The following is a 21,082-nucleotide window of genomic DNA, read 5'->3' on the forward strand; positions in this document are numbered from 1 at the left end:
TCTAAATTAAAAATAGAACATTAATTATAAAAATATATATTTCATAAAATAGACATCGCATTCAACATGTGAAAATGATTAGACTATATAGAAAGGTACATATGAGTATATATTTAAGGTACAGAAAATGGATTCCGTGTAATGTTAAAATAAAGTAACACTAATTCTTAATGCTTGATACTGTCCAATGACATATTTTCTGTTAAAAACATATATACACTACATACCCAATTATAATAAGTTTTTTGTTATATTATATATTTTATTAATACTGGTGTTATACAAATATATCCTTAGTTCATTTCAGTATTTAAGCTTGAGATATGTTCGCCGCGCAAATTTTGTATCTTTTTCGAAAAACACATATTTAAATGTTTAATACAGACCTTTCAGAAATGCATAATCTGAAATTGGTTATGATTAAATTAAATTGATTATGATTAAATTGAATTGAGATTTTAGATCGTGGGATCAGAATTGAGCGCCGCTTCCGTCTGCACGCGCAGTATATAGCAAACTAGTCAGCAGCGATCAGAAGGTTTCCATAAATGATTAGGGCGGTAGTACTTTCGCAGGATTACTCCACTTCTCCTTGATTTCATCTATTTTATCTAATTCTAACGCTTTTCGAAATTATTACCTGTTTCAAGGATCTCAGAACGCCATCACAAACGCGCATGCGCATTGTCAGTAGTTGCCCTTTCCGTTTCCGTTTCATGCGCAATACCTACCTTCGTCGTGTTCAAAGATAGTGGTAGGCTGCTTCCGGTATGGCTGTGGAGACTTACTCTTTTTTGCCATGTCTTTATTTGAGGCAGGAGTTTGGGGTGAGGGAGATGGTGATTTTTGTTTGTTACCTGCTTCATCGTCTTCGATGGGTTCATTGACCGTAGGGACGACAATGGGCGCGGGCGCAGGCGCTTCTTCTTTCTTCTCTGGCTCGGGAGCTGTGACAGCAGGGCAAAGACAGATTCATGGTGAACAAACGCAATTGCATGCGGCCATAATTGGCGATCAAACACGGAGACGAACAAAAGACTGACAAAATAAACAACAAAAAAACACGTTTTGCTCAGCGAAACTCCATATTTTTGTGCAATTAACAACAACTATATAATTCATTGCTATGATGTATTTCTTAATATTCAATAATTCAGGATATTTTTAATGTTTCCTGGATAATTATCTAACTCTTTTTATAATGTAATATTTTTACATTTTTACTAATTAAACAAAATTTATATAGAAAGCAATATTATTATATCGCAACAACTCTCAAACTGAAGTTAACCCATTTTTTTATATATAACATACTTTTGGGAAGAATTGTTTTATTTACCTCATTTTCAGAAGGTTAGACACAAGGTCAAGTGTGAGTTTGGTGAAAGTATTTCTGTTGAGTTAACTGGATTCGAACTGGGCACATCTAGGTTTTCTAGTTACTGTCGTTAAGTATTTAGCCATCGTAACCCCCCCCCACAATTTTTCTTTGATAATTGTAATGACCCTTTCAGCTGCAGACATACATTAAATTATTATAATACTATGAAAGATTAAAACAGCCACATACTCTCACATACGTGGAAACGTATTATATTGGTTATATTTTGAATCTTATTTATTCTTACTTTTCTTTTAAACTATTCTATTTTTTATGGAGTCGCTGAGCGTTGCACAATATAAAACAAGACTGAACATACGTACACTAAACACATAATTTATTAGTCTATTTTTATTGCTAGAAATAGACATAGGCTGTGACATACATCATATTCTAATTATATAGCGGGTAAAAAATATTTCCAATACTCTTGCGAATAAAAGTAATAATTTTAAACACGTTTAGGTTAAAAAATATTCGATCTCAACTTTCGCATAAAAAGTCTTTTAGACATGGAATGTGTAAAATTACGAATACTATTTACGGTACCACAAAATGATTCAACAGACTAGAATAAAAAACCGCACGATTATTGTTATGTTGGTTATTTATATATCTAAAACGTGAAAATATGTTTATATGCATTTACATTATCGTGCATTATTATTTGTTTAAAGTTAGGTTTTAATTATTATGCATATGTGGTTTTGCACGCTTTAGCGAAAACTAGAAAACTTAAAATATGTATTAAAACTGTCCTTGCAATCCAGGCTTTTCAAGTCTTTTTAAGCCTCACCAGTTCGGCAGTAGAGGGCAGACTAAGCAGTGTTTCATGTTATGGTCCTCTTCGCCACATTCGCAGATGGTTGTAGCCCCATCTGGTATTTGCAACCTTTCATCACCATTCCTCTTCCCAGCCTCTTGAATGCTTTTCACTGGAACAAGAGTGCTTCCAAAACTTGAGAGAGGCATCAAAAGGGAAGATCCTCATGTTAGTAGAAGGGGAATAATTCTCTAGCCGTGTTTAAGCAATAAATTATTATTTTAATGCGACGCACGAACTGCTTCGTTTGGAGCACGGTATAGCAAAGCATGATTGAACTCTCGACAGGATTTTTTTTTTTTTTGCTTAGAAATATGTGCATTGAGATTAGTTCTTGTGATTTTGATATCGTGTTCTAATTACAGAAATATTACTTCTATATACGATAAGCTTTTTAATGCATGTCACCAACCTTTAAACGCACATCAACAAGATTTACAGACTGACATGAAAAGACACATTCCATATATGGCACACAGTATAAAACGAGCACATGAATTATATCCAGCGAAATAACAGGTTTTGTAACATATATATCGATCAGAATAATTTTCCTATATTAGACAAATACATAATCAATTCACTGACAGTCACACTTTGTTCTTTAATAAGAAAAAAATACAGCATAATATATCATAACGCTAATTCATGCGAGGTGATAAGCAGTTTGCCAACTCAGCGGGAATGTAATTAATAGAATAAAGGAAAGAAAATGTATTTATTTGCTAGTAGATATTAATCAGTTGGTTCACAGGGTATTAGCCGTTTTGTAATCAATAACTTCTTTTTCTAACACCTGATTCAGAATGCTTGATGCTCCTGTTTTTCTCTTTGTCATTCTATTGATCCATAATCTTTCGGATAAGTTCGTTGATTTAGAGGTATTCCAAAAATAAAATTTAATAAAGAATATTTATTCAATAGTTTATAAATCAACTTAAATAAATAATTGATACGATAGATCTAAAGAAAATAAGCATGGAGCACAAAGTGAAATCAGTCTCTATTCAAGTGGGTTTAATAAAGTTGTTCAAAATATCTGAGAGTGAACGAAATAGGTGTCCAAAGAAGGCCCCTTAATACAGTCGCTAAAACGTTATAAGGAAAACAATCAGAGTAAAACCAGCCGTTTAAAACATGTAAATTAGAAACAGTACTTAACTTAGTGTCAGAAATGGTGTTTGTTAAACACAGAACGCCATTAGTTTGTGCTTTTGTTTTTTATTTGTATTTAACGGCGTCTCAACTTTTGATTATTCAATTCCGTGTCACAATGTTGTATGGTAAACGATTAATGATATCATATTAACTGAATGCAAGTTTTCATTTTACCCATAGATGTGGGTGCGGCTCTTTTCAAATTATATTAGCGTGTAACTATGTATAATACACATGCTGGAATTTACAGATTCCATTTACCACAAGATCTTCCGTTAGATCGATCATGTATCCTGCTACTATCGCTATATTTTAACTATATATCATATACGAGTAATACTTTGCGTAGTTACGATTTATTTTACTATTTCATCCGTAGGTAAGTGGTGTTCATAATTTAGCCAAATGTATTAGTGCTTACATACGATATATCGACGCTTTTACTGAGTTATTTTATGTCACTGAGTCATTTATTATAAAATGCTATTTTACTCGTAGACAGGAGAAATGGAGTCGACGCATTTCTCATTGGTTTAAGAGAAGAAATAAATGTAACATCTCTTTCAATATTAATAAACAGCGCGTCGATGCCGGTGGCCAATACGACAGTGATACTATCAGTTCTTAAAATTAAAAGCTATATATAATTTAGTCAAAATTCGAACTAGTACTTACGTTAATACCCACTTGTTTTAGATATATGCTTATCCTCTACTTTCTTTGCGTGCGAATTCACAGAAAAATAGAGAGATTGCATCGTTGCAAACCTCCTGGCGAAAATCCTATGTATGTCTTATGATCTCCTTTCGCAAAAAATAATAGAGCTGAGTGTCGCAAAATCAGCATTTTCGGTTCAAAGAGAAAAACAATGCGGAAATTTAGTGTCATATGTTAGGCACATTTAAGCAGTTCTTTTATTGTGTTGATTGCAGGTGAGAAGCATTAGTTCAACTAAGTTTTTAAAAAAATATCAAAAAGCATTGTAATAAACATAATAGACAATGTTTCTTTCTAAAACTAAATAAAGAGAGACTGAATTTGGTAAAGTTTAGTAGATGTAGATTGTGTTATATTTTTACTTTAAGCAAACATTGTTCAAAACAACACAAATAATTGTTTTCTTATTTTCGACTTTACTAATTATCTTTTGGAGATTAAAATCAAACAGTCTAGTTGACTTCACGTTTCCGTTTTTTGGCTAATTTTCTTTTTTTTCGTTCTTTTTGTTCGTTTGCGTTTCACCTGATGATGATTCGATGAAAAATCGAAAACCTTCGTGACACATGTGGAACCTACATTATTATGTTTTTAAGACTTTTAGATTGTTAAAAACAATTTTTAAATAAAAAGATATGATTAAGCGGAAGAATTCTTTTATTTTTAAAAATGTTTGCTTATATATTCATGTATGTGTATTTGTTCGTGTATGCATGTAAGATAGATGGGTACCAGGAAGCGATATTAGGAACCTATTTTGAAATGAGTACTAGATAATAACTAGGAGGTCTAGGGTATCAGAGCTAATGTTCGAGAATGCAAGGAAAGACGTTTGAAAACCACAAATCATTTAAAAATTAATCGTTGTCATTATTAGTATTTTAAATTTAATAAAAACGACCGCTTAATAAAATACGAAGCTAGATGAAAAAGAAAAGAAAATGGAGAAAAGTGGGGAAATGAATGGTATTTTTCTATTGAATTATTATGCATTGTTATTAGTTTTTAATGCCGTATCTCGGGGTTCTACTGTAAATAGCAACGATGACTAAAGATACTGAAAAATAAAACGTAGTGTAAAACAACGATGATTTTTTTATAATAATGTGAAAGGTTGAACTTATCTTTACGGGCATTCTGCAGCATATACAGCAAAAAGCAAAACTGGTTAAAAATCAATTAATAATCTACCCGATAAATATTACGATGACATTTCATTATTTATTTATTAAATAAGTTTCTACCACTCTTAATTTTCGATTTTTCACCGATTATCAAAAAAAATCATCAACGTTAAATATCAGCCATTTTTCGTGTTCTGATTGAGTATTCGGCACTACTTGTGTTTCGAAGTAAATAAACGCTTTAAAATTAGTTAAAACTCAAAGAAATTATGCAGAAACTAGAGACTAGATTAAAGCTCCACCCCCAGCCAGAAAACGAAAACAAAAATATTAGAAATAGAAACAGACACATAACAATTACAAGCGCCAGATTTTTTTCAAGCAAAAAAAAAAAAAAAAAAACGAAAGAAAGATAAAGGGAATAAATGAAAGAAAAACATGGTATGATTATTTTCAGGGTGAACGCGAATGAAAAAAAAACATCGCCAGCAACTCCAGAAGTAATGAAAAAAATCTATGAATGGGTTTGTATCATGCCCTATCGCCAAGGATTTTCCATTATTGATGTTTGGGTTATGTACATGTGGGAATTTATGCACTACTACTACTACTACTGTTACTGTTACTACTACTACTACTACTACTACTGGTGCTGCTACAAGTAATGCTGATAACTATAATAATACTATAATAAATAATAAGAATGATACATTGCCTAAATATAAGTATCTTGAAAATCAGTAGAATGTGGCAACTACAGACAAATAATCCCTGCATTGATTAGTATATTCTGAAAGTCTTTTTTTTTTAAATGTATATATTGTTCATAAAATGTTATCCTTGTAAACGTATGTGGTATGTTTATAAATCATGGAATATGTTACTATAAATTTAAAGCGAACATTCATATATTCAATGCATGAAAGTGTACATATTTAATTGCATGTTAAAGAATAATTTGTACAAAAATGTCAAATTGATGTTCAAACTAATCTTGCAACGAATACTCAAAAGTCCATGTCAGACCGTGTATAATTTAATGTAAAAAAAAAAAAAAATGCTTTAAAAAAGACGTTTGCTAAAAATAACGCTTGCGAAACAAAACATTTTTTTACCACATATTCGAACTTCTGGAGATTGTATAGCGCACAATATAATATTAAGATATAAAAGCGCAAACAGAATTATGAACAACATAAAAAAAAAAGAAACTGTATACGAGACATGAATCATGCGATGGGAAAGTATTGTATTCCGGAATGAATTATCACAAACTCATTTGTAGGTGCAATTCTTGAAAGCATTTGGAGATAGTTTTCTTTGGAACTACAAATGGAACATTCATTTAGCTGGTCATTTTCATTTATTTTTTTCTTCTTAATTCTGAAAAAGAAGGCGCGACTGACAGCTTTGCAAAACACTGACTTTTAAGACTATGATATTTTTCAACGTTTTTGCTTAGACAACCAGCCACTTTATAAATACATAAAAGGTATCAAATACGTGATTGTATTTGCCTGGATAAAAACAAATGATTTTCGGATATACAAGCGATAACATTCTTTAAACTACATAATCAAATAGTGAAATAAAAATATTAAACAAAAAACATGCTGTTTGTTATATACTATTTTTTACTGATTGTTAAAATTAGTTAGAGATCAACAAAATTACACATTTGATTACAAACCAATCCTTTTCTAAAGATAAGATGCGCGCCATTTTATTTAAATATTAACACGCGCAAACGACTCCAGCAGACGTTTCGATTTGGGATCCAACATAATTTGTATGGTCGACAGGAGTAAGTCATAACATTTAATTATTGGCTCCAATTATGTAGATTCATGTTGAGAATGATAAAATTCTTGTTTTCAAGTAGAAAATACTTCTCAGTATTTCTAGTAGACTTTGTTCTCCTTTCTATAATTTCATGTGAGCTTTTCAGTATTACTCAAAAGATATGACACCTACCCGGCAATATTATCGTGGGTCTGAAGCACAACAAAACATATGTAAGAGCAGGTGGTAGGGAGCAGCGAGCGAGCGAGCGAACAAGCGAACAAACGAGGGGGTAAAATTGGATATGCAGGTATGAAAAAAGGGGGTAGGGTGATTGCTGTAAGGTAAAAATGGTGGGTTATAGCAGCAAAGGAGTCTTCTAGCTTTTAGCGCACGGCCAAAATCTGTGGGTGAATTCATGTAATCGGAAAATATACACCAAACACATTATAATAAGATTATCAAAATAACATAATTTATATAAATTGAAAGCATTATCAACAAATATAGACGTTAATTAAAGACAAGTAAAATACAAGAAAATATGTTTTGCGTAGAGAAACTATCGATTAATGATTAAACTGATTAATGAACTCTTATAATCTTTACAATTTTTCTAAGCTATATAAGAACACACATAAAAAAATAAATGTTTTAATTTCAACAATATTTCTCGCGGTTAACGATAGCCGAATGGATTAGGTCCTTGCTAATGAAGCCAGAGATGGCTTCTGTTGCCAGGTTCGAATCCATCGACTGGTGTTAATCATGACACCCTGCACTGATGATTCCCGAAAGGATGAAACACTAGTGTCTGTAGGTATTTAATAATTATTATAGTAAATAATTATATATATATATATATATATATATATATATAAATTTAACTATGCAGACACATCTATGTTTATTTTCAAGCCATTTGTATAAATTTGCATTCTCTTATACGCAAATATTTGGACATTGCCTTCTATTTTAAATGTAAAAATATATTTGCGAATAAAAGAGAATAAACAAGTAAGAGCTCTCATTTCTCATAAGTTTATTAGCTGGGTGAAATCACACATGAAAGATCGACTGCTCAATCAAAATCAATTTATTTTTATTATGTTCCAACTACGGCTGAGTTTTCCTAAGCCAGAAAAAAAGATTTGTTCAATTGATTTTAATATTTCAGCTTCTATAACAGTTCAGCCGTGCAGACTTTCCATAAATCCGTAGACAATCACATCATGGTAATCTTCATGAAAGGATATGCAAGTATATACCCTTCACAGAGCACAGCCACAATATCATATAATACTTTTTTTTTTTTTTTTACACAGTGATCACCACTTATCAAGGCCCGGAAGCCACTCAGGGATAAGGGTTATTGTAAGTACATCACGTTAGTGAGGAGATTTTATGAAGTGTTTAATTAGGGGGGCGGCTCATTAGGAATTTGTTAACATTAGACTTGAAGACATCCAAGTTGTAGTCCGGAGGGAAGCCGGCAGATGGAACAGAGTTCCACAGGCGTGCAGTTCTAAGAAAGAAGCTTTGCTCATGAAATCCGCGTTTTGATTTAGGCACAGATATAGAGTGGGGGAAATTTTTCACAGTGGATTCAGCTAGACGGGTGTTTTTCGTGAAAGATTGGCGAGGGGGGACCAGGGATTGGAGTTCAGACGAGCACCTGCCATGAAAATAACGATAAAACAAGGATAGGCTCGCAACGTCTCTTCTGTGGGAGAGGGGTTGCAGGGTAGAGAAAAGGGCATCCCCCACTAAACCACGAAGTCTATTTTGTACTCTGTCAAGGCTTGATAGGCTGTTTTTGGCAGCTCCTGCCCAGATATGGCAACAGTATTCCATCCTTGGCCGTACTTGGCTTTTATATAGATAGAGAATTGCATCAGTAGTGAGATATCTTCTGGAGCGGTAGAAGGATCCCACCATCTTTCCTGCGACCTTGGCAACAGACTTGATGTACGTGTTCCATTTCAGATCAGGAGTAAAGGTCAAACCCAGAAGCTTGTCAAAACACGGGGCCTCACTTACTTTAGCAAGAATTTTCGCAACTATATTTAGTTTAGTGATTTACTAAATTTAACAATTCTTTGGTGATTATCATTAATATTAAACCCAAACGTCCCTTGTATCAAATGCGCATCTTATAAAGTTAACAAATAAATATATTAATATTAAAAATAGAAATAAATAATATCACACAAGTCTCTTTCTATAGTACACTAAACCAGTAAGGCATAGTGTCAATAATAATATTTTTTATTTACTACTTCTATATAGAAAATATTGCATCAATAGCAGCAATATATATCAACTGCATTTATAATAACAAGCATTATTACATGTCTTCCGTAATTAAGAACATTGAATATTAATTCCTTCATTAGCTTAGCCATTTTATAGTGAGTAGCTTGCCTCATAATCTTCACTATTATTATTATAACACTATCATATAATACTATAATCTAATACTATAATGTTATAATATAATACTATTATAGAAGTTGCACTTATATTGTTACACGTGTCTTATTTCTGTTCATTTGATAATTAAATTTTTGTCGTTAACTCTTGTGTGTATGGATTATTACGAATATTTTTGTTTTCTACTCACCTTTCGGAGGTGGAGGTTTCTGAAAAGATGAAACAAGAAATATCATTGTGGCAAAAAAATGTCAGCAGAAAGACTATAATAAGTCGCACATAAAACTATTTCAAAGACATGCGAATAAAATATCTTTCAAAGATAAATGATATGCTTCTAAAATGATATAACATTTAGTATAAACATGAACGATTTTGTTTTGTTTGTACTACAAGTCACTCGAGTAAAATCAAATATAATGGGGAATCGGTTCTCAGCACGGATGAGTGTTTCCTCTTGATTGTGCTCAGAAGAAACCAAATAGTATTAAGAACACCACCTTTATCGAAGCTCTTCTGTAAGACTCACACAAAGTGAACAACCTTTTATTGTGTTCTATAATGTCCGTGACTTGCCTTTTATAATCGCCAACTGTAGTAAATGTGTTAACGATAACATTCGTTCGTTCTAGCGATGAAATGTTTGAAGTATACGTTTAATATACGAATTGTGAAATACAATAGCGTGCATTTTAATACTTGTAACCCGACATGATCTTCACACACAACCCTTAAATAGACCTTTTTGAACCGGAGATGCACATAGAGTAAATAAATTGTCTGCATTTGTAATGTGCATGTACGTAATAATTAACATTGCGATATTTACGTGCTTTAATGTAGGCAAATTCAGGAACTATACCAAATAAGTAAAAAAAAATGAATTTTATAATGTTTTCCCTGCGTAAATGATTAACATATTTAAAGAGTAATATTTTATACTTGAGATGTCCACTATTTAATTGTGCGTTTCTTTATTTAGTATTTATTTTAAAGATATTTCTTTAAACGCGTTGAAAGTCTTGCACTAAAAATCTATTCTATGGTATGTTTTTGAAGTTTTAAAGCTAGAGAAGTTAGTGAAATATTCGCATCCATAGCAATATATACGCATTAAATTGAATTTGCATTTTGCAGACGCCAAACAAACATTTAATTTTTTTTTTTTGCAAGCATTAAGTTAAATTTATTTGAAGATTCTTATATTGTTTCCCGAAGAAAAATAAAATAGAAATACTTTTTCTTAAAAGTTCTTACATTTTTACAATTTATATAATATTCGCGCGATGTGATGAAACTTAACGTATCATGAAGCATTCCACTGAAAACAATTGATAGATGGTTTCGTCAACTATCATGTTCTCTTTTTTATAAAACATTAGACGTTGAGTTCAATAATTAAAATAAAAGACGTCAGTTCAATCCCTGGCGGAAAAAAAAAAACTTTGAATAACTAACGAATTAACCCTATAGACATATGTAAAAACCTTGAAACGTGTCTATATCAACGGATTTGATAAAATGTTCAGTTAATATAGTAGAATCCCGGGATACGATGGCCCTAGAATACGTTTTTTTTTTCAGGTTACGATGTGGAATACGATGTTTTTCTGTCTCCTGGTTTGGGTATTTGCCCCACCTTACGGTGTTTTTTTATAATGTTATTTGATTATATGCATGTGTATTATATACTGTACTGTATTTTGTTACTAATTTTTAATGTCATATCCCGGGGTTCTACTGTAATTAGCAACCATGACTAAAGATACTGAAAAATAAAACGCAGTTTAAAACAACGATGATTTTTTTTTATAACAATCTGAAAGGTTGAAATTATCTTTACGGGCATTCTGCAGCATATACAACAAAAAGCAAAACTTTTTAAAATCAAATATAAAACAAATAAATCTTACCAAATGCAAAGTAAGCTACTCTTCTACGTACCTGAATAAGTGTTTTCTGTTTTAACTAATTTTAAAGCGTTTATTTACTTTGAAACACAAGCGCTGTCGAATATTTGGTTATAACAAGCAATGGTTGACATGAGTCGGTCATCTAGAGAATCCCGATAATCTGTCACAAATTGAAAATTAAACAAAATACTGGTAATAATCTACCCGATGAATATTACGATGACATTTCATTATTCATTTATTAAATAAGTTTCTACTTCTTTTGATTAATTTTCGATTTTTCACCGATTATTGAAAATCATCAAATAATCGTTAAATATCAGCCATTTTTCGTGTTCTGATTTATTATTCGGCACTACTTGTGTTTCGAAGTGAATAAACGCTTTAGAATAAGTTAAAACTCAAAGAAATTATGCAGATAGGTAGAAGAGTAATTCATTTTACCTTTGGTAAGATTTATTCGTTGTATATTTGTTATTTTACCTGCTTTTTTTTCTGTTGTCTATTTTGCAAAATGCCCATCCTTTCTAATAAATGCCAAATTCTACGTAATTCCTTTAAAACAATCATTTTTAAATTATCACAAAATAAAACTTACTTTCTTTTCTTCCTCTTCTTTCTTTTTTAACTCAAGCTCTTTCTTCTTTTTCTCTTCTTCTTCTTTCTTGAGTTTTTCTTCTTCTTTTTTCTTCTTCTCTTCCTCCTCCTTCTTCTTTTTCTCTTCTTCCTCCTTCTTCTTTTCAAGCTTGCGTTCATCATCCGCTTTCTTTCGATCGTCATCCTTCTTCTTCTGCAATTCCTTCTGTTCTAGCTCAACCTTCATCTTTTCATCCATCTTTTTCCTTTCCTCTTCTTTTCTCTTCAATTCTTCCTCTTTCTTCTTTTTCTTTTCGTCTTCTGCAATTTGAATAGAAATCGAAATTATCATGGGTTTATTCAACGATGCTTAAGGTGAGACAATTTATTTCTCATGCATAATGTGCATGCACGGTATAGTTGCTTTGATGTATTGATTCTCAGAATATCAATGTAATTAAGTAACGTGGAAAGCGGTTAGTGCCTAATGAGCGACTATTTGAGAATTCGACGTGCTTTATGTCATCTTCCTATGACATGGACATAAATACGGCTGGAAACCTTTGTGAATTTGGTATTCTCTGTAAACTTCTTCCTTATGTGGGAGCTGGCATATCCAGACCGTGACTAATACCACACTAAATATGATAAATTCTTAGCATTAGCATCTTTGTGCGTTGCTTATTTAAATAAATGATCTTATTTAAAATTTCAAAAGAAGAAAAAACTCAACACAACGCATATACACAAATATATATATATATATAATGTTGAGGTGAATATTTCCCTGGTTACACAAAATATATAAAAACACATAAGCAATAGATCACTCTTTAATTGCTGTCCATGTATATATATATATATATATATATATATATATATATATATATACAGAATGCAAAAATAAAATTTTCTATATATATGTAACATATAATAATATGAGTACATATATACTAGCAGGACTCATGTACCGCGTAGGTGTATAATAATAATAATAATAATAATAATAATAATAATAATAGATGTAGTAATAGTAGTAGTTGTTGTTGTTATAGTAACAACAACAGTAGTAATAAAAATAAATTCCAAAGCAAAAATAAGCCCCACCAATAAAAACGAAAGCAAGGAATATTTTTTTCCTCAATAATAATAATAATAATAATAATAATAATAATAATAATAATAATAATAATGATAATGATAATAATAATGCATAGTCGAAAATAGTCAAAGGGGGTAGAAAGGCTGAGGAGAGAGCGCTGACTAGATCTTAGCTGGACAAGTGCGAAGAGAACCTTAGGAGGCTTATTGCGACTCAAATTCTGGTGGAGACCAATGGCCGCTGCCAGCGAGAAATCAATGGTGAGAGGGTGCTGCGATAATGCAAATTTATTTACAAATGTTATCAGAAGAGATGGAGAGTACTAGAAATATGGGGCCACTTGTTGTCACTCAGCTTCTAGGTAACACAACAGATTGTTTTCAAGGAGAGATCTTTGATGACCTGTGTGAAACTTCCTTGTGAGCCAGTAATAATAATAATAATAATAATAATAATAATAATAATAATAATAGCAGCAGTAGTAGTAGTAGTAGTAGTAGTAGCAGTAGCAGCAGCAGTCAGCAAAAACGCTCAGAAGAATGAGGCGACGGCGAAGAAGCTCTCTTTCTCACTTTACTCATGTAAACAAAGTGTATTTATAGAATGAAAGCGTATGTTAGAAGAATAATTTAACTATTTACTCAAATGTGAAGAATCTGTGATCGTTTTCTTCACCATTTAAATAGTGGTTCTTATTAGAATAATCGTAATATATAATGACCTCGAATTTTGAAAGAATGGAAATGGATGCACATTATGTTGAATCGAAGACTCTGGAGTGTTTGCTGCGGTGAATTATGGGAGATTAGGAGAAATGATAAGAGAATAAGTATGTTACTACAACCTGTAAATATGATTTGCAGTTGAGAGCGATTCTCCTTGGAACTATTATAGAAACTTATGATAATGAATAAAAGTCACAGATAATATCCGTAAAACCTACAACATGCATTGGTTGGTAGTGTGACCATATCGAATTTTATGTGGTGTCTGTATTGTATACCCATAATGTTTTTTTCTAGACGGGAAAAATAGCTTACACACACACACACACACACACACACACACACACATATATATATATATATATATATATATATATATATATATATATATATATATATATATGTGTGTGTGTGTGAATTATATCTGAATGAAAAAAGGAAAACCAGATTTATTTGTATACTTATTAACGTTCTGGCTTTATTTCAAGACTCCGTGGGTATGATTAATTTAAAGAAAAAAAAATTCTTTAAAATCAATTATCCCGACAACGTCTTGAAATAAAAACGAAACGTTGATGATATCCAAATAATTTTGGATTTCCCTTTTTCATTTTCCATCATATTGAAATATTATTTTCATAATTTTCATCACACACACTCAAACACATATATATAATTTATATACATTTATATAATAAGAATATATTTACTATATACAACATATAGAGAATAGATATAGTATATATATACAGAGATAATACACAATATATAGCATATATTTATGATAAAATAAATAATTTATAATATAAATTTCACCTGTCTGTTTGAATGTATGTATGTACATGTGTATGTCTCGCAAAACTTTCGACAGGTTCGACGGATTTTCACGAGATCGGTATGCTTTTGTAAGCCTGACCCTTCGGATGACAAATATAAAAAAAATTGGCTAAAAGCATTAATTTCTTCACCCTCAAATGGGCGCTTTTCTACAAGGGGGTTGCTTTTTTTTTCGCCAATATTTTCGAAGGTCATCGCTTGTTTTCGATTAATATGATTAATTTAAACCTACATCACATCCGGTTTGGCGATAGGCGCAACAGCTAACAAGTCACTTCTTGTTTTTACTTTCTTTTCCTCTTTTACGTTACGGGTTCGAGCCTGCCTGCCTACTACTACTTTTTTTCGCAATTGTAATTTTCCATTTTTTTTTTTTTTGCTCAACCACACCCTTACACACACCTCCACTTTCTTTTCTGCCTCCGCAGGTTTGAGCCTGTCTGCCTACTACAACTTTTTTTTTTTGCTCAACACACACCTACAAAACCCGGGCAACGCCGGGCATCCAGACTTATATATATATATATATATATATATATATATATATATATAGTAACTATTTGTTCAACTATATATTGCTGTTTAGCTTTATACATACATAATTGGTTCTTAATACATATCTATGTTGAAACAAAGACACACACCACGGATGATTATGTTAGAGCTTACCTTTGACTATCATTTTGGCTGAACCTGTTATGGAACCAACGGGATTCTTAAGCTCAACTGTATATTCACCGGCTTCTTTTGGTGTAACCTTTGACATGTAAAATCGAGCTGTACCCCGTTCGTAAGTGATGTTCACAGAAGAAGAAGATTTGATCTCTTTGCCATCTTGGTACCAAACAGTTGTAATTGGTTCTGTACCGGAAACCTTCAGTGTGATGTCCATTGCTTCGCCCAGAGTAAAAGTCTGCAAATAAAATTATATGAATTGTAATGTCCACATACTTCTCTGATCAAATACAAATGTTTAACAAGTAAGTACTTAACCAAGTAAAATATAAAATTAATGATACTGGACTTAAAATTAGGGCGGCCTGCCTTCACACACACATACACACAAACTAAATATCGATAAACTATATATATATATATATATATATATATATATATATATATATATAACTTTAATATATGTGGTTGAGAAGGGGTTAGTTTATTGCTAATGGCCTGCGACATCCTTACCAAGTAATGCCGACGGGGCTTCCCGTGCATTTTTTCAGGCCATAGTGCTCTTGCGTTAGGGCGCTGGTTTTTGAAATACAAATTTACTGATATTGTCACATCTTCTCGCCATCGGTGAAAGATAAACATTCGTTATGATAATGCTTCATTTATTTGTTAACTATTTTAAGATATTCCTTTGTTTGCTTGTAAATTACGATATAATAATGTTTCATTTATTTGCTAAATACTTTACAATAATGTTTTGTTTGGTTGTAAATTACGTCATAATAATGCTTCATTTTTTGTTAATTATTTTATGATAATGTTTTATTTGGTTGTAAATTACGTTATAATAATGTTCTATTTTTTGTTAACTATTTTATGATAATGTTTCATTTATTTGCTAAATACTTTACAATAATGTTTTGTTTGGTTGTAAATTACGTCATAAAAATTCTTCATTTATTTGTTAATTATTTTATGATAATGTTTTATTTGGTTGTAAATTACGTTATAATAATGTTTCATTTTTTTGTTAACTATTTTATGATAATGTTTTGTTTGGTTGTAAATTACGTTATAATAATGTTTTTTTTTACATGGGGGTCACCACTTATCAAGGCCCAGGAGCCACTCGGGGATAAGGGTTATTGTATGTACAGTAATCAATGGGATAGTATCGCAGTAATAGTATTGGGGATTTGATAAGGTGTCATTACTTAAGGGGGCGGTTCATCAGGAATTTGATTGTGTTGGACTTGAAGACATCCAAGTTGAATTCGGGGGGGGGGGGACAGGCAAGCGGCAGAGAGTTCCACAGCCGTGCTTCATTTGTTTGTTAACTATTTTATGATAATGCTTTGTTTGATTGTAAATTATGTCATAATAATGCTTCAGTTTTTGTTAACTATTTTATGATAATGTTTTTTGTTGTAAATTTACGTTATGATAATGCTTCATTTATTTGTTAACTATATTATGATAATGCTTGGATTTTTGTAAATTACTTCATAATAACGCTCCATTTATTTTTTAACTACGTTATAATAATATTTTATTAGTTGTTAATTACGTTATGCCCTATTTATTTGTTAACTACGTCATAATAATATTTTATTTGCTGTAAATTACGTTATAATAATGCTCCATTTATTTGTTAACTTTTTATAATAATGATTAGATTAGTTATAAATTACGTTATCATAATTATTCGTGTAATCATTAAGTATTTTATAATAATGCTTTGTTAGTTATACATTACGTTATAATAATGCTTCACTCATTTGTAAATCACGTTTTAATTATTCTTCATTTATTTATTAACTACGTTATAATAATTCTTCGCTAAGTTGTAAATTACGTTATAATAATGCTTCACTTATTTGTAAATCACGTTTTAATTATTCTTCATTTATTTATTAACTACATTATAATAATTATTCGCTAAGTTGTAAATTACGTTATAATAATGCTTCACTTATTTGTAAATCACGTTTTAATTATTCTTCATTTATTTATTAACTACGTTATAATAATTATTCGCTAAGTTGTAAATTACGTTATAATAATGCTTCACTTATTTGTAAATCACGTTTTAATTATTCTTCATTTATTTATTAACTACGTTATAATAATTATTCGCTAAGTTGTAAATTACGTTATAATAATACTTCATTTATTTGTTAACTATGTTATAATAATGTTTTTCTAAGTCGTAAATTACTTTATAATAATGCCTTCTTTTATTTGTAGCATGATTAATATATTTGCAAACTCTTACTAAATTACCTTGGAAGTAAGCTTCGTAATAAACTTTGGTGGTTCTCCCGAAACTTTTGGTGGTATCAATTCTGTAATTATAAAAAGAAGAAACAATTTAATAGAAATGATTCAAATGAGAACGTAAAATTGTCAGCGTTTATTATGATCTACAATTTACATGATTATGGGTTCGTTTTAATTCGGAGCTTCTTATGTGCCAACAATACATTATATAATTTATTTAATTAAACAGATTGTTTATTATAGAAAGGTATCAGAAAACTATAATAATGCAAGAAATGGAAATAAACAGTGTGCAGACAAATAAATAGATAAATAAAATAATTTTGATTTTATTTCATTTGCTGTGGTGACATTGGTAGTTACTGCGGTATAAGCATAAACAAAATTACAAATTCGAAATGATTTGAAACATGTACAATTGATGAAGAGATTTTTTTTCGAAATATATTATGGAACACGGTCAAACAACTGTGTATAAGTTTGGACTAATCAAGTAATATTTACTATTAATAAATAAATAGAAAACCACTAGTTTTGTCTTTCTCCTCAGCACCGACATATTTCAATTTCTTGCATTGCGATAGCCTTCTAATAATTTTATATACATATCATGCACAATGCTTGAAGCAAGCTACATCTGTTTATTAGATTTATTTATTGCATAAGTAAAATATTAAAACCCAAATAAATAATAAAAGTAACGATTGGATCATAGAAAAGGATCACTCCTCCTCTGAGTTTTTTCTTTAAGGTTTTCGAAAAGACTATTCCATGCTGCCAGAAAATAGGATGCTATGGTTAAATATCAAATAGAAATAAGCAAATTGACTATGGTATTTAATATATTTATATAACGGATTATCAGTAGTCTGATTAAACAAGATCCTGGATATGACCTTAAACTATATCCAGTGGTGAGGCCCCAGCTTGCGGGCTTTGGGGAGTGTGGAGCCACCCTTTAATCACCATTGCTCCCAGGTCCACTCTGACCCGGAGTGGTAGTACCTGTTAGGATCCCAACTATGGGTTAAATAGAAACCGACTTGAAAACAACAAACATATTCTATTAAAACATTTTTCTTCAAAATCTTTGGATTCAGCATTAAATAACCTGAAAAGGGTTGATATGCCGTAAAACAAAAACAACCAATCAACCAACTGATTAAACAAACACATTATCGCCCCGTTAAATCTTATAGAAATCATTTTCTTTGAGCCAATTAATGGATTTTCTCCATCAATTTTGATAGTTTGAATACCATCATAATTTAAATTTTAGTACAAATGATGACATAGACAGAATAAGAAACGCTAGGTTCCATTTTTAGATTACATTTCTCCGATATAAAGCGTTACAAGATATTAAGTCTATCTACCAATTTTGTTTATTGATATTATTATGGGTGCATATTATCGTTTCAAACATATTTTCCGCATGGATTCAAGTACAAATATATTAAATTAAAATGTTTATTGAATATTGGTACATATATCGTATTTATGTTATATTCACTTACACATTAGGTCATATTGGTAAATGGTATATAGTAACATGTATTATAGCGATTGCATTCATAATAATACCAGAAAACTTAACATGAATATAAAATTTACATAAATTATTTCATTTACGTATAAGTAAATTTCGTTTTCAAAATATCTTATTCTATAACCTTTTTCTAACATTTGATTGTTGTTTATTATAGGATGTTCTGTACATTAAATTAATCTAAATTAGACATCAATTGTTTTAATTTGAGATTCGAATAATTTAATTTCAAACATGGCTGTTTTAATTTAAAATCCAGATGTCTGTATTTGAAATGCAGTTATTTTAATCGAGAATATATTAAGAATTAATTCTATTAGTTTAAATACAATTTTATTGTTTTGATTTGAAATTCTGTTAATCTAATTTTAAATAGTTTTATTTATAATTAATTTTAAAAAAACATTTATATATATATATATATATATATATATATATATATATATATATATATGGTTTATAATTAATTTTACTAAGTTTAATTTTCTAGTTTTAATTTAAAATTCATTTGTTTTAATTAAAAATTCATTTATTTTTAAAGTGAAAAATCAATGGCTTTTTTTGTACAATGTGAATATTTTCTCATGAAAAACAATTGCATAAAACCAATTATATTACTTACGTGTTGATGACAATTTCATGTGTTGTACTCGTTCTCCGAATGGTGTTTTGACAACGCATTTATAACTTCCAGCATCTTTAGTTGTCACCTACGAATGGAAAACGAGAAAAATGGATTTAGAAACCGCAACTCCCATTACTTATGCAAATGTATCTCGCCGAACTCACGAATAACACCCAAATGTAAACAGTAGTCGAATAATTAAAAATGGGACAAATTGTCCATCTTTATCTCAGATATTCAGAAACAGAACCGAAGTTATCGTCTAATGTGTGATTTTAACATTTCCTGTCACATTGATATTGCCTTGTTATTTAAATATCCCCAAGATGATATATTTCCCGGTTAGGTCATGGCCTATATTTGTACCAAGTTTGGTGACAATTATTCAAGTGATGTTCATTCTAGGCTGAATACAAACATATTGAGTAATTCGACTAAATGCACAACTCCCTTGGCGGAGGTAATACTGTTGGATCAGTAAATACAAAGAGACAAATAAACTAAACCAGCTTAAAATTGTTTTATGAGATTTATTTGTAAAAACCAATATATTTAGTCCCACATTTTTACATTTGAATATTATGTCGTATGTCCTATATCCTAGATTTAATATGAAAAAATAATTGAATTAAGATGAGACAATTAACCGTCATGTTTTTGAGCACTAAATTCGAAGCATGTTCCAATTCAATGTTAACTTACCTGGTTCATCGTCATGCTTGCATAATAACTTTGTTGGCGTTCAGTGATCTCCATGCTGTATCTACCAGCTGATTTCAACGGCGTGTTGCCGTAATACCAGTCAGCAGAATTAGGCTTTTCATCAACTTTTTGCTCGAAGGTAACCCTCGCTTGGTCCAATTCGACTTTAATGGATGGTTTCTCTTTAAACTGGTTGGCCTCTTTGTTGTCTTTCTGGTCTCTGTAATCACAAACATAACAATTATTATAGAATGAAAGCCACATAAATCGTTGCCAATAAACACGGCAAAAACAACATAAATAACAAAATATTATTCTTTATAACGTACAACCTTACTAGCGTCGACTTACATCTAGCTTTTGAGGAGGTTTTTTTTCTATCTCAGCGCTATGGACACACACAAAAGATGCATCACCGTCAGTATTTTTGCTAGGTGAAACAGCCTGTCAGATAAGGTCGTAATGAAAACTACTATAAGTGTAAAGCAATCGTGGACAAACATTCAGATTGTATGTGAGTTTAAATATCTCTGACCTGTCTCTTGATATGACTTGTAGCACTATGCTATTTTTTGCCAAATACGTTTGATTTGGTTTGAGCTATAAACGTTGTTCAGTCAGTCTGTTTTTTATGTCACGCATAAACTTGAAATTGAATTTTGATCGTTAAAAGCACAGAT

At 30.8% G+C, this 21,082-nt stretch overlaps 1 protein-coding gene and 1 long non-coding RNA gene across 2 annotated transcripts in view; one reads left to right on the forward strand and one right to left on the reverse strand.

Annotated features, from left to right (window-relative positions):
* LOC145293052 (uncharacterized) overlaps nucleotides 1-21,082 on the reverse strand; it is a 337,851-nt gene that overhangs the window by 18,314 nt on the left and 298,455 nt on the right. Inside the window, exons 12-18 of the mRNA XM_080139372.1 lie at nucleotides 20,403-20,622; nucleotides 19,698-19,785; nucleotides 17,530-17,591; nucleotides 15,241-15,484; nucleotides 11,930-12,228; nucleotides 9,609-9,627; nucleotides 732-947 (exon numbers count right to left, since the gene is read on the reverse strand). Of these exons, the coding sequence (XP_079995498.1) occupies nucleotides 732-947; nucleotides 9,609-9,627; nucleotides 11,930-12,228; nucleotides 15,241-15,484; nucleotides 17,530-17,591; nucleotides 19,698-19,785; nucleotides 20,403-20,622 (1,148 nt within the window). The remainder of the gene's footprint in view (nucleotides 1-731; nucleotides 948-9,608; nucleotides 9,628-11,929; nucleotides 12,229-15,240; nucleotides 15,485-17,529; nucleotides 17,592-19,697; nucleotides 19,786-20,402; nucleotides 20,623-21,082) is intronic.
* The window catches only part of LOC145293053 (uncharacterized), a 66,427-nt gene that overhangs the window by 11,061 nt on the left and 34,284 nt on the right, over nucleotides 1-21,082 (forward strand). The window lies entirely within an intron of this gene.

Source organism: Euprymna scolopes, chromosome 14 (genome assembly GCF_053919585.1).
Source record: "Euprymna scolopes isolate OS-2025 chromosome 14, ASM5391958v1, whole genome shotgun sequence".
Classification (NCBI taxonomy): Eukaryota; Metazoa; Mollusca; class Cephalopoda; order Sepiida; family Sepiolidae; genus Euprymna; species Euprymna scolopes.